Below are 13,164 nucleotides of genomic sequence, written 5' to 3' on the forward strand. Positions count from 1 at the left end.
CCAGCGGTTTCCCCTCGGCCTCGGTAATGTCCCACACATGGCTCCTTGATGCCCTTTTAAGTCAATGACAGAAGCAGCAGCAGCCACCGGCCTGACAGGCTGACTGAGCGCTTGCAGCAGAACCCTCCATCCGTCACAGGCGCCCGCTGTGCGCGCGGACTCTCAAACCTGTGTGTGTGCGTGCGTGCGCGTCCAAGATTTGCTGGATGTTATTCTAAATGTGTTTTAGCAGTGATGTAGCGTCAAGGCGTCTCTGACATAATTAGACGTTTTATTTTCATTAGTTTCCAGCTCTCATCACTCCTCATCAGGCGGCTGGCGTCACACTGTCACCGTAGCTGTCACCTGCGGAGGAGCGAGGTGCCGCGTGCGCGTGTGTGTGTGTGTGTTTGCGTGCTCGGGTCTTTGTGCGAGTTCAGCAGGAGGGAAAACGCGCTCAAAAGAGAGAGAGAGGGTGATTGAGATGGTAAAAAGTTATTGAATAAGAGAACTTGAAAGATCAGGGGGTGAGCAAATATGAAAGCGGAGGGAATTAAGAACAGACCTGAAACAACCTCATTTCTAGTGAGCGACAAGGCCTGACTTGATTAGCGACACTCGGAACGCTAACGCAATTTGCACCGCCGTGACCTCCAACACTCCTTTGTCGGTAATTGGTGCCGGGTTGGACGGTTAGCTGCAGCCTTCCCGTCGCCACAATCACATTCCGGGGGCCCACCTGACACGCTGAAATATTATCTGCATGTTTGTGATCTGTTTAGGGGTTATAAATCGACTCCTTCGCCGAGCTACGATGCAATACTAATAAAATAAAGAGATTGAGAAGTTGAACTGATCTGTCCAGAGATCAGAGCTGTCAGGAACGGAGAGGATGTGAGCTATGGTCCTAATGCCCGAGGCGGGGGCAACGTGGAGGAGTAGAGTCTGTGTTGTTCTTGTGTTGAACACAAGCATAACTTGCTGTATCTTAAGTGTAAGTAGATATTTTTGTTTTGTTTCTAAAGGTTCAACCTGCCAATGCTGATTTTAGCCATTTTCTATTCCTTTTTAACTCCATAACAGCATCCACACTAAGGAATGTTATTTTAGTCAATGCAAGCAATTAGCCCTTTGCATTGTACCCCATGTATCATTTGATCACCAGCCATTTTTTTCTTTGCATCTGTTGTGGTAAACTGTGAATTTTAACAAGAAATTTGATGAGAATTGCAACACCAGAAACCTTATTTGGTAGGTAATCCTGAAACTGCCTGACTACTGAGGTTTTCCAATCCATCCGTCCTGAATTTCAACTACTATGAGAGGATCAGCTTGAAGTCAAAGCTAAGTTTAAATTACAATAAAAACTGGAAATCTGAGTCTGGAAAAACGTGTAATTTTGACTTGAAAATATGGAGGAACTCTGAGAATATGTTGACATATAGCTGAAAAATAAATTGTTTCAACATTTTACACTTCTTCTCCTCACAGCGCTGAGATGAAATGGAAAGCCAGGCTTCGTGTTGTTTACTGTGTGTAAACAGAAGATTAAAATTCACTCAGTAAAACAAAGTGAGGAATAATCAGCGATGGGCATGCAAGCAATGAGTCTCGGTTTTGAATTATCATATTATCACATTCTGAGCTGATTGTAGTCATGAAAGGGAGCAGACCAATCCAGGGAATGTTGCAAGAGAAACATGCTGGCATTACTGAGGGCGGTGGTAGTTAATCTGAGGGATGCTGACCACACAGCACGATACACGATATATTCTGTATCCAGGTCCAACCCTCTGCTCAGTCAGCACAATGGAAACGGTTTAACAACTAGATCATGTCTTTCCAGATTTTGGTATCACCTACATGGCTCCTTATGAGAAAGGTGATGTAACCAAAAGTTAGTAGTGCAAGATTTTTAAGGCTCTCATGCTTCCTCATGCGCAGGATGTTTCCATCTATTATAAAACTCCTTCAGACGAGGCCAGTTATGGAGCAGAAACTGCATCACAGTCGGTCTACATTTTTAATAGAAGACTGAAAAAGTCCGCTCTTGAGGGTACAGCCAATCGGCGGCAAGGAAAATAATGCAGACCCTCGATTGGATGCTTTGCAAATGCCAGCCATGTCAGGTAGAACATGTTCTACAAAATAATCTGCAAACACACAGATTTTCTATGAGTAATTTACTTTAAAATCTGCAATTAGGTGCATTCACAACTTTTGAACCGTGAATAGTTGGAGGTCCATTGCAGCCAGAGGGAGCTGGTGCCAGTCTGTAGCGGCCGTTGGGTGAGAGGAAGAGTTCATCCTGAACAGGTAGCTAGTCTGTGATAGGGCAACAGAGGGCTTATAAGAAAAAAAATCATCTGAATGTGGAATAAAAAGTTGTAAACATTTATTTGTATACACCAAACAATGATTCAAATATGAACAAAAAGGGTTTTTAATTAACCTGTTAGCTTCATAACGCTGTTAGCTAGCATTCTTACTTATTAGCCTAAAGGTAGAAAATGGAAATTACGCGGTTGGCTAGAAACGCTAACTTATTAGCCTACAGGTAGAAAACAAAAAATATGCTGTTAGCTAGCAGTGCTAACTTATTAGCCTGAAGGTTAAAAATGGAAATTACAACGCTGTTAGCTGGCAATGTTAACTTATTAGCTTAAAGGTTAAAAACTGAAATAACATACCTCATTTACTTTATGCCTATGTCAGCACTGCCTTTCAGTGATTCTCATTTTGAAAAATTCATCATTAAAGTCGAAGTGTTTGTCATTAAATGTTAACAATTCAAGCTAGGTAGGTATACATTTTGCTCTACTAAAACCACATTTTTTGTGCACCATTGTTCAAACATTATCTGTCATTGTGTAAATAAAGCTCCTGGGATATTCAAATCTTTCAGTTTAAAAAAAATACATTTATAACGGACGGGGTGGTGGTTGTCGGAGGGAGTGTAGGGGGGAATTACACCTCTACCGTCCGTTTCCTTCCTTCTACAGGATTCATTGTCCCGCTCTTGATTTGTGTGTTTTTTATGTTAATCGCTCCCCGGCTCACACAGCAGTCATGTCTGAGGAAGAGGGAGAAGGCCAGTGACGAAGGGGGTTTGGGGGGCTTCAGTGTTCGTCAGCTGCCAGGGTCATTTGTTACAACTGATGAACGAGCGACTCAAATAAATAAATAAGCGCACTGTATCTGACCCGCCCAGCTTTTCCCAGGCACTTGGGTGTTACGAGCGGCGGGGAGGGCCGGGAATGCAGGGGAGGCAATTGATTTCCTCATTGCTTCAGTTTGTCGCTTAATCTGGCGATCCTCTGATAAATCTTCGCACTTTGTCAATTAATTTCGCTGAAAAATGAGACCCAAAATGGCGGGCACATCAATACAGCGGCGGATTCCGTGTCAGAAATTAAGCGGTAAAATTAATTGCCCTCCCATCCGCTTCTGCTAAAACATAACTAATGAGGGAGGCAATTATAGCTGCATGCTGACTCCTCCGGGGTTATTTAAAAGACACACACACACAGACAGACGCACTGTATGTATAAATCTGCACACACATGCAAAGAAAAGGTTGTATAGTTTGACTTTAAAGTGCTTTTATTGTCTTGCTGTTTAATTCGAAGCAGGAGCAGTAGGGTTGGAGAGCATCATGGGAACAAAGGCGGAGGATTCTTATCAACATACAGCGAACGTTAAAGTTTCTCCTTTACGCTGACGTGTTTCTAGTTCAAACCTAAAAAGGTGTTTTTTTGACCTTTGACCTGGTTTATGTTCTTTGGAACCTTGATCTGCCAAACAAACTCTGTTGAATCTTCATCTGAATGATTGTGAACTTCAGACATGAAATCAAACTTTGACTGAGTTCTCCCAGCGCATGTGTGAGTTTTCAGGTATCCCAGCTTCCTCCCACCGTCCAAAGGCATGATGGTTAAGCTAACGGGTCTCTTCATGATATGTGTAAATCAATCAATCAGTCAAGTTTATTTGTAGAGCACATTTCAGGAACAACAGGTCAAAGTGGTTTACATCATGAAAACATAAAAACGTCAAACACATACAGTCAACAGTTATGAAAACGTGTAACAGACACTGAATTTCGTCAAACGCCATAGTCAAAAGCATCAATACACATCAAACATGTCGGTCAATGATTCTATTATTATGGTTCAAAAGCAACTATAAGCTGGTGGGTTTTTAGCTCAGATATAAAGAAACTCAGTGTTTCTGCCGTTTAGCAGTTCCAGGAAGTTTGTTCCAGATTTGTGGCTTATAGAAGCTGAATGCTGCTTCTCCATGTTTGGTTCTGGTTCTGAGGATGCAGAGCAGAACCAGAAGACCTGAGAGGTCTGGAAGGTTGATACAACAACAGCAGATCTTTAATGTATTTTGGTGCAAAGCCGTTCAATGATTTATAAACTAAATCAGCAGTATTTTAAGGTCTGCTCTCTGGGCTGCAGGGAGCCGGTGGAAGGACTTTAGAACTGGGTGATGTGATTCAGCTTCCTGGTTTTAGTCAGAAAGCCAGCGGCCTTGTGGATCAGCTACACCTGTCTGATTTCGTTTTTTTGACCTATGAAGACACCATTGCAGTAATCGATGCAATTAAAGGAGTTATAGAAGATTCTTGAATGAAAATAGCTTCAAATGTCCAGTTTGCCTCGAGCGACTTAAGACAAGCTCTTGGCAGATGAAAGCAAAATTTGATTGTTTGCCCTTTCATGGAGGGAGTAGAGGAAAACACCTTAGACATGCCATCCTGACTGTAGCACACGGTGGTGGCAGCATGATGCCCTGATGTTGGTTAGACATCCAGTGGAATGGCTTAGGTTCAAATAAAATTATCAAGTCAACTTAAAAACTGACGTTAAAAGAGGCTCTCCATCCACAGCAGTCTAAAAGTGCGATACCTCAGAAGAAGATTTGCTTAAATATGTGCTACACGTTTCAGTGACTTTTTGTTTTTTTGTTCCCAGACTTTTAAAAAATAAAAAGGTATTTGTGTCGTGTAAAATCTCATTAAAGAAAACATTGAAGTTCACTGTTGTCATGTGGCAACATGACAAAGATCAACAAGGTCTGAGAACGTGTCGGAGATCCTGTAAGTGCTGTGCTGATCCTCCAGTTTGATGGCAGCGTTGTTCCCAGTAGCCCTCCCTCCTTCTCTCCCCTCTGCCCCAGTCGCCACGGCGCTCTGCCCCGCACAGCAGCAGATGAAAAGCACACATGTAATTTATCGCCAACGTTTCCTCCTCAGGAATAATTGTGGCGACCGCGGCTGGGCAAAGGAATCGATGGCTATAGATTTTTTTTCTTTTTTTTTTTTTCTTTTTTTTTTTGTGGTGGGGTCTTGTAGCGTTGGTCGTAATGAGAGATGGAGAGGGGAGGGGTGGACGAGTGACTGGCCCTGTTCTTTTTTTTTTCTTTTTTCTAAGAGGCGTAAACAGCCTGAACAGATGATTGGTAACTCATTGAGTTTACAGACCTGCAAATAAAGGTGTTGTTCACTTTGGTTTCTCATTATTTTTTTCTTCAATTATTTCTATATTTATTTCAATAAATGTCTTAAAAATCAATTCTTCCATTAATATTTGGTTATGGCAAGAATAACGAAACATGGGAATTTTTTTTTTTTTTTGGTTTGTTTCCCAAAATCCAACTTTGTTGTAGTTTTAACAATTTTCAAAGTTATTCTGTCTTTCTTCCTTCTGTTGATTCCTCGATATGTCTACCAGGAAGGCACCTAAAACATAAATCTAGCCCCTCATGTTTACATCAGAGGTCCAGGCAACTACATTTAGTGTAATTTTACAAAACAAAGTTTGAAAGTTCCTTTCAAACTTATGTCTTTCTTTTATGCTAGAAGAATCGACCAGTAGTTCTTGTCATTTTCGCTGGCTGGGTTTCCTCTGTGTGCGTCTGAGAGATCCAGTTAAAAATCTGAAATTCCTCCAGTTCTACTGATGCAAAGCATCTACGTTAAGAAACAACTTCAACCAAAATCCTCATAAACGCCCACAGATGAGCATTTCTTTGTGATTAACTTCTCATTGTTAATGTGAGAAAGTGAGCCTAATGTTTGATCATTGCTCTATTGCACAATCATCACTGCAGTATCAATTTATGCAATCTATTATTTTCAAAGGCATGTGCATCAAAACTCTGCTTTCCGATGAGATATATGGCCACATAGCATTACCACTGTAAAGCGATAGATTCCTACTTGTTGTTCATTATGCACAGATTCATTTTTGTATTTTTCTTTGGAACTTAATTCCAAATTTCTTAAGAAAAATTCACGTTTTCAAAATATTTTTTTGTTTTTTTGTTTTTTTTTATAGAGCACATCTAAAATAATTGAATTAAAATTCAGCTTGGGAAGTTGAAATATCTTAGCACAATGCTACTTAACACACTATTAACTAGCATTTGCAGCAAAGCCAAACCAGAAAATGACATTCATTTTCCTTGCTGCTGGTTGGCTGCACACCCAAGAATGGAAATATGGAAAATTATTGATATTAGACGGTTTCCATTGTGTGTATTTATGCACATTAACCTGTGTTTGGTAATTAAACTATTAAAATAAAGAAGTTTCAAGCATTTTTATAATAAATATCAAGTAATCACAGACTTGATCTATTTGTGGGTGGTGGTGAACTCTAACCCTTGTGAATACAGAGTCCACTGTACTTATAGTTGTCAGTTTTAATATCCATATCACACCACAATTGAACGCATTTTATTTTCTTGCTCTGAACACATCTCAGACGGATTTTATTGTATAAGCACAGAGAAGAGGGATTCTTTTATTGATGTGAGGGGAAAAAAGCACAAAATAAAAAATAAAAAAAACTAACATTTTTTCAGGATTATTTTTCAGCTTCATGCAATTGTAATAAAAAAAAAGAAGAAAAAAAATCTTTTAATGGATAGTTTAAGTTATAGGATTGTTCTTTGTAACTACGTCTGGGTTTGGATGGTGCGGTGAAGCCACACAAACCGGCTGACAAATGTACCTTTTTAGGGTTGTTTTTAAAGTGGCACTGCATTAAAACTCCTCTCACAGTCGAGTGGCTTTAAATGGGCGGAACAGAGGAAACTTGAGGCTGCCGGGTCTCTGCGGACCCGGTGAAAGCTGCTATCTGTGCCGAAGAGGAGGCGAGCAGCGCCAAGGCCCAGCTGGAAGAGTCACCCCACATGTGTTATCAGTGTGTGGCGAGAGCCGCGCTACACCGTCGGCAACTGGGATGAATACTTAAGTGTGAGGAGCTCAGCTGCACGTAGAAAACACACACATAGAGTACACGCGTATACGACCTGCATGTTAAACATAAACGTGGCACCTACAGCGTCTACACACACACACACACACACGCGAACCAATATGTGCGCGTACAGTAGCTCACCACATGTAGCTCGTGTGTGTGTTTGCGCACATTTGCATACACATCTGTGTCCAATCTGTAAATGTGTGCGCTCGTCTCCCTGAGTGAGCCTAATCACAAATGTTGCAGTCTTTGAGTGTTTGTGTGTGTGTGTGTGTGGTGGCAGACAGAGAGAGGTAGAAAGAGAGACCATCATGCCGTTAATGACGGAGCCAGATGCAGGGAAGAGAGGAGGAGTGTAAAAAAGCTCTCCACGCTCCCCATCTGGAAGGCATCGCCCCCAAATGAAGTTGTACAAAACCATCCCATTGATAATAAAGCTAATTTTTATGGCTCTGACAAGTATGTAATTATGTTCAGCGGTGCTTTTCAGATTTTATCACAGTCAATAAACCACACTGGCAATTTCCCGTCCCCCATTTGACATATTTACACGGATCCATCTGATTGGAGGAATTAGTTAGCTATGAGAGCTCTGATGGATATACACTAGTGATCTGTGACTTCTGCTTGGCTCATCTGTTAGCCAACTAGGCCCTCTGCTCGTCTGCTCAATCTGTCTTTCCTTTTCTCGCTTTTTGCTTCGCTCCGACTTTACACGTTTCTCCCTTTCTCACCATGCCCGTCCTCTTTGTCTTGTTGAACGCCGAGCTTCTCTCAGTGGCACTTTAGCTGCTGCTCTCGGTGACAGGAATGTCACATTGAGGCATCAAGACTCATCAGTCTAATCCAGAGCCATATGGCAAGTGCGATTGCACTCATGCCATTTGATTTTTATTTCGCGGTTGTTGATGCAGCCTCGGAGTGAAATGCATGACAGCTTGAAACGGGATCAGCGTGAGAGAAACCAGCTTTACCAATAAACTTTGCTCCATTCCAGGAAGGGATCTTTTGCATCCGTCCATCGAAAGTATCATGTTTATGAGTCGTAGGCAGATAAGTCACACTAGGAGTGTTTACACACACTCAGCCCGCTAGGCTCGATTTGATTGGGGATCAGAATTGCTTCATTTTCAACTGGTGCGGTTCACTTTCACAATGCAGTGTACCAAACAATCCAAACCACCTTTACCCCCCCCGCACCTGTGGTGGTGCTGCACCAGGAAGGACTACAAAAACCTCATAAGAAAACAAAAGCACAACTTCCTTCTTCACAATATACAAACAATGTAGAAACGCCATATTTTAGTGGTTGTAGGATTTCTCTTCGTCATTGATAAAAGACAACGGGGCATTTCTCTCATTGTCGCGATAGTTTTAGTTGTATTTACCCAGTCCGCTTCCTGCTTTCGGAGCAGTCTCCAAAAGCAGTCTCCAAAAGCATCCACTGAACTGCGCCAGAGTTCACTTTAATCACAGTTCGTCCTACGGCGGATCAGAGTTTGCATTTTTGTCTACATCAGTGTTCGATTGTGCATCCACACCTCCCCAAACGAACCAGACTTTCTATGCAAACTGACTAGTGTTTGATTAAAGTGGACCAAACCGAGCTGGTTTGAGCACACCCTAGAAGGGCCATTAAGATCAATAATAGACATGTCCCTCTTCTTTGATGTTTGCTTCACTTAACAATCCATCATAGCCCCTTGTTGAGACGCGTCAAGGCTGTCCTGCAGGTGTTAGAAAGACGAAACCTGAAGCCTCTCCTGCCGTTTAGTATTTGTTTTTCGTGTTTATTTGAGACGACTTCTCTCATGTAGTTGAAATTAAACATGCTGTTCTTTTACACCTTTGATCAACAAGCACTAAATTAAGCTATCAGAATTTCCTCACATCTTTCCTTGTGTGTTTCTCTAAGTTGAGCCTCTTCCTTCTCCTACTCTGCTTTTACAGGAGAGAAGTCCTACCTCTGTGACCTGTGTGGCTTTGCAGGAGGCACAAGACACGCCCTCACCAAACACAGACGCCAGCACACAGGTAAACCACCACACATACACACACACACACACTCCGAGCTCGTGATGCAAACTGAGCCGAGCACAAACTAACTCAGGTTTTCTTAATCTCAGTCGTTGATTGACGCCTTCAAACGCAAACTGTCGCTCAGTTCAGGTGACCCGTTATCCGCGTCTCGCTCTCACACGGGCGCTTCGGTTTGACACGCTGCCGTCGTCGACGGGCATGTGTACGAGTATGGCTGACTGAATCTGAGATTTTTAATTTCAGTTATCATTTCACCATGTCATTCTGTCGCTTAGGGAAATTGCACTTTTCAGACGGGCTGTCAATAACAAGTGTTTTATTTTTTTTTCCCCAAGAAGGGGAGAAATTGAGATAGTTAAACAAATACCGTTTCTAACCCACAACTGGCAGACTACCAACAATTATTAATGCTCTTATAAATATTCATTTGGTGTTTAATAATTATTTCAGCTTGCTTCTTAGATTTTGTACCTCAAGCGTCCAATTTCCGTCCAGCTCTCCTGTGCTGATGCGTGTCGGTTGATTTACCCGTGTGGTGAACGACAACAGATTTGACAACGTAACAACTGAGGCAACTGGGAAGCCCCACATTTTATTACGCAAACTCCCACGGGTCGCACTGTGCCATTATTTTTGATGAATTCGTAGCTTTTACGCAGCAACATTGCAGAACAGGCAAGCGGCCATCGCCATTCCTCTCAACGTGGAAATGTCACAGAGGCAGTAACAAACGGTGTGCAGTGAAGGTCATGTTAAGAATAAAAAGAAAAGAAGCAGACTTACTTGAAGATTTTGAGTAAAATACCTTCCTGTTAAAAGAAAAAGAAAAAAAAAATGGGGGCAAGACAAACGGACGTTTTCTGGAAAACCCCTGTAAAATAAATGGCTTTTTTAATCTAAGCCATTTATTTGTATCTCCGGATGCATGTTTAGCTTCGCTCCAATGCTGGAAAATTAACTTTCTCCACAGTCAAAAACAAAAGGTTTTCTTTCTCTCCCTCTAACAGTCTTTTTTCCACGATTCCTCTGAATTTAGTTCAGTTCCCACTGAATCTAACTCACATCTTCATCCCTGAAGAAAACAGGATGATGCTGCCACCACCATGTTAATACATAGAGGGTGAGATCATGTCTTCTTGTCCACCCAGTAGGTGGGGCGGCCATGTTTCGGTTGGTTTCCAGCTGTGGCGAACTCTTGCTTCATAACCTTAACTCTTCAAACGTCTCCACTGCTTCATCCCTGACCTGTGCGTTGTGTTTCTTGGTCTTCATGATGCTGTTGGTCCACTCAGGTTCTGTGTTTTACTAATTAGGTGACTTCTGAAAGCGGATGAGAGCTGAATATAAATGAAAGCACCATCTTTAAAATGAAACTATTTGAATTACTTTGTGTTCTGCATAACTATTCCAATAAAATGCATCAAAGTTTGTAATTCCAAGAAGAGTTTTTTTTTTTTTTTTTTTTTCGGTTATTTACGTATTTCATGTCAGCTGCAGTGCTTTACTTGCGTGTGTGTGTGTGTTTCTGTGCCTGTCTTCCCATATCATCTAATGTCTGCCTCCTGTCTTCTTCTACCTCAACAGGAGAGAGACCCTTCAAGTGTAAGCTCTGCAACTTCGCCTCCACCACGCAGTCCCACCTGTCGCGCCACAAACGTGTTCACACCGGAGAGAAACCGTACCGCTGCCCCTGGTGCGACTACAGGTACCGGCTCATTGACCCACACTTGGCTGTTGGCGCCAGTGGCATCGACAATCAGGAGGTTGATAACAGGGGGCGCCAGAATGCAAAAGCGTGTGTATTTGACGGCGAGAAAGCAGGTGGCGTTGTCGGGTATTTTAAGGGGGGAGCGTTTGGGGATAACGGTAAAAGCTTTGTGTGTTTATGGAGTTTTATGGTGTGTGTGTGTGTGTGTGTGTGTGTGTGTGTGTGTGTGTGTGTGTGTGTGTGTACGGTGCTTGAAAGCGGTGGAGAGCCGACAGGTCTAATCTCCGCAGCATGGCTCCATCTCATCACTCTGCCATCATCAACAAGCCCAGCCAGATCTCCACAACACGCACACACACAGCCACGTTCCCGCTCGCATCCTCACACACCGTGTCACTGTCACCGGCGGGTCCCTGTCATTAAAACACCATCACACCACATCAGTAATTACACAGGAAATTGTCGGTGAAATTGAAAAAGTTTTGGCCGGCGTTGCACATCTCTCCCTCTCCCTCTCTCTACCTATCTGCTCCTCTCTCCCCTTCACTCGTTCCCTCTTTCTCTCGGCCCGGATCGTGGCAGGAAAGTGTGAAAGGGAATGATCTCAAACCCATCATCGGTTTTAGATGTACTCATTTGTTTTTGTTTTTTTTCCACCTTCTATGACAAAATCATTTCAGCGGCTCGCTACACCTGCTTTGCTGAAATGAAGCACCGGACTCAGACTTTATCTGTGTTTTCGAGGCGACTACATACAAAAGACAGATAGAAGGGGGGGAAGAAATGCTGACAAGCTATAATTGTTCCCAAATTATTGCTTTCTGTTTTAAAAAAAGAAACCTCTGGGTCGCCCTTTTTTATTATTATTTTTACAAGCCAATAATTTGTATAGTTTATATTCAACTTGGTCGATACTAACGTATCTCCAGTGTCAGAGCTCTTAAATGTCCCTTTTACGTCTATTGAACCAATGTTTTGAATGCTTGGAGGGTTTTTTTTTTTTTACATCCAGATTTCTCTGCTTCCTTTATATTCATTAGTTTATTTTGTGTTTTTAATGACCGATAATAAGCTCTAGTATTTTTAACAGATATTTGCTGGGACAACTATTTTTGTTCCTTTTACAAGGAACAAAAATAGTCAGGATGATGCTGAACAGTAAGCTGTAGATTGTTGCGTAGCATTCAGTTTATGAGCTTAAAAACGAAAATTTCTTGTTACATACAAAAAAAAGATAATCTGTTATCTTTGTCTTTTTTCAAACCCAGCCGATTGAAGTGTCTCACTCACTTTGCAGCAATCTCTCTACCTGGACGAGAATGTGGCAGCTGTGTGCAGTCGATTTCATTCAGCCATTAGCTTTGCAGCAGATCCTCATGTAGTAAAACCTATTGTGGTGTTAGCATAGCATAGCATCATTAGCTGCATCTTGAAATTGCTGCTCTTTCTCAATAAAACCTATCAAGACTTTATTGTTGTAAACTCCTGGAAACTGTCTTGTGTTAATAGTTATGTTTTAAATTTATTTTGGAAATAGTTTCCAAAAAAAAAACTTGAGTATTTGCTCTGTAGACCATCACTCATAATTTTTTATTTTTTTTTTACGTTGATTGATGGTCAGTATTTTGTAAATTTGTTCAAGCTGAACATACTGAAAATAATTCTAAGCTAGATCATTTGTAAAAAACTTGTGTTACTTTATGAGGATCACTGATCCACACGCTCCTTTGTGTGAAATTTGAGGATCGTCTCAAACCACTAGGCTGAACTCGACTCTTAGAAAGATACTTTCCCGCAGAACGAGCCAAATGTTCTTGGCCCTATTGTTCCCTGGCTGATACATAATGATCGTTACTGATAGCAGCAAATGAAACACTAAATTAGAAGCCAAATTAACATTTTGGTAGCCCCAGGGGTTCCGGGGATCCAGAGGGGGAGGAGGTAGATAGACGGTGGAAACACCCTGCTGGCTTACGAATACGAAGACAGGAAGTGAATGCGAACGGCCGAACCTGCGCCTTGCTTTTACACCCTCACCTGGTTGTAATACGGAGCCGCTGGATGAGTTCGACGTCTGAGTGAATTTCGGGCTTGTGAAATAAAAACGACGCATTCGTAGAGAAATAGTTCAGCCTTCTGTGACTGACAGCCGCTGCTCGCTGG

The 13,164-nt window shown here is 42.0% G+C and overlaps 1 protein-coding gene across 1 annotated transcript in view; it reads left to right on the forward strand.

Annotated features, from left to right (window-relative positions):
- Positions 1-13,164, forward strand: part of LOC106921836 (zinc finger protein 407-like) — a 189,920-nt gene that overhangs the window by 115,173 nt on the left and 61,583 nt on the right. Inside the window, exons 7-8 of the mRNA XM_088014319.1 lie at positions 9,204-9,287; positions 10,878-10,998. Of these exons, the coding sequence (XP_087870445.1) occupies positions 9,204-9,287; positions 10,878-10,998 (205 nt within the window). The remainder of the gene's footprint in view (positions 1-9,203; positions 9,288-10,877; positions 10,999-13,164) is intronic.

This window comes from Poecilia mexicana, unplaced genomic scaffold (genome assembly GCF_051168715.1).
Source record: "Poecilia mexicana isolate PSO_F unplaced genomic scaffold, ASM5116871v1 scaffold_16, whole genome shotgun sequence".
NCBI classification, from domain to species: domain Eukaryota; kingdom Metazoa; phylum Chordata; class Actinopteri; order Cyprinodontiformes; family Poeciliidae; genus Poecilia; species Poecilia mexicana.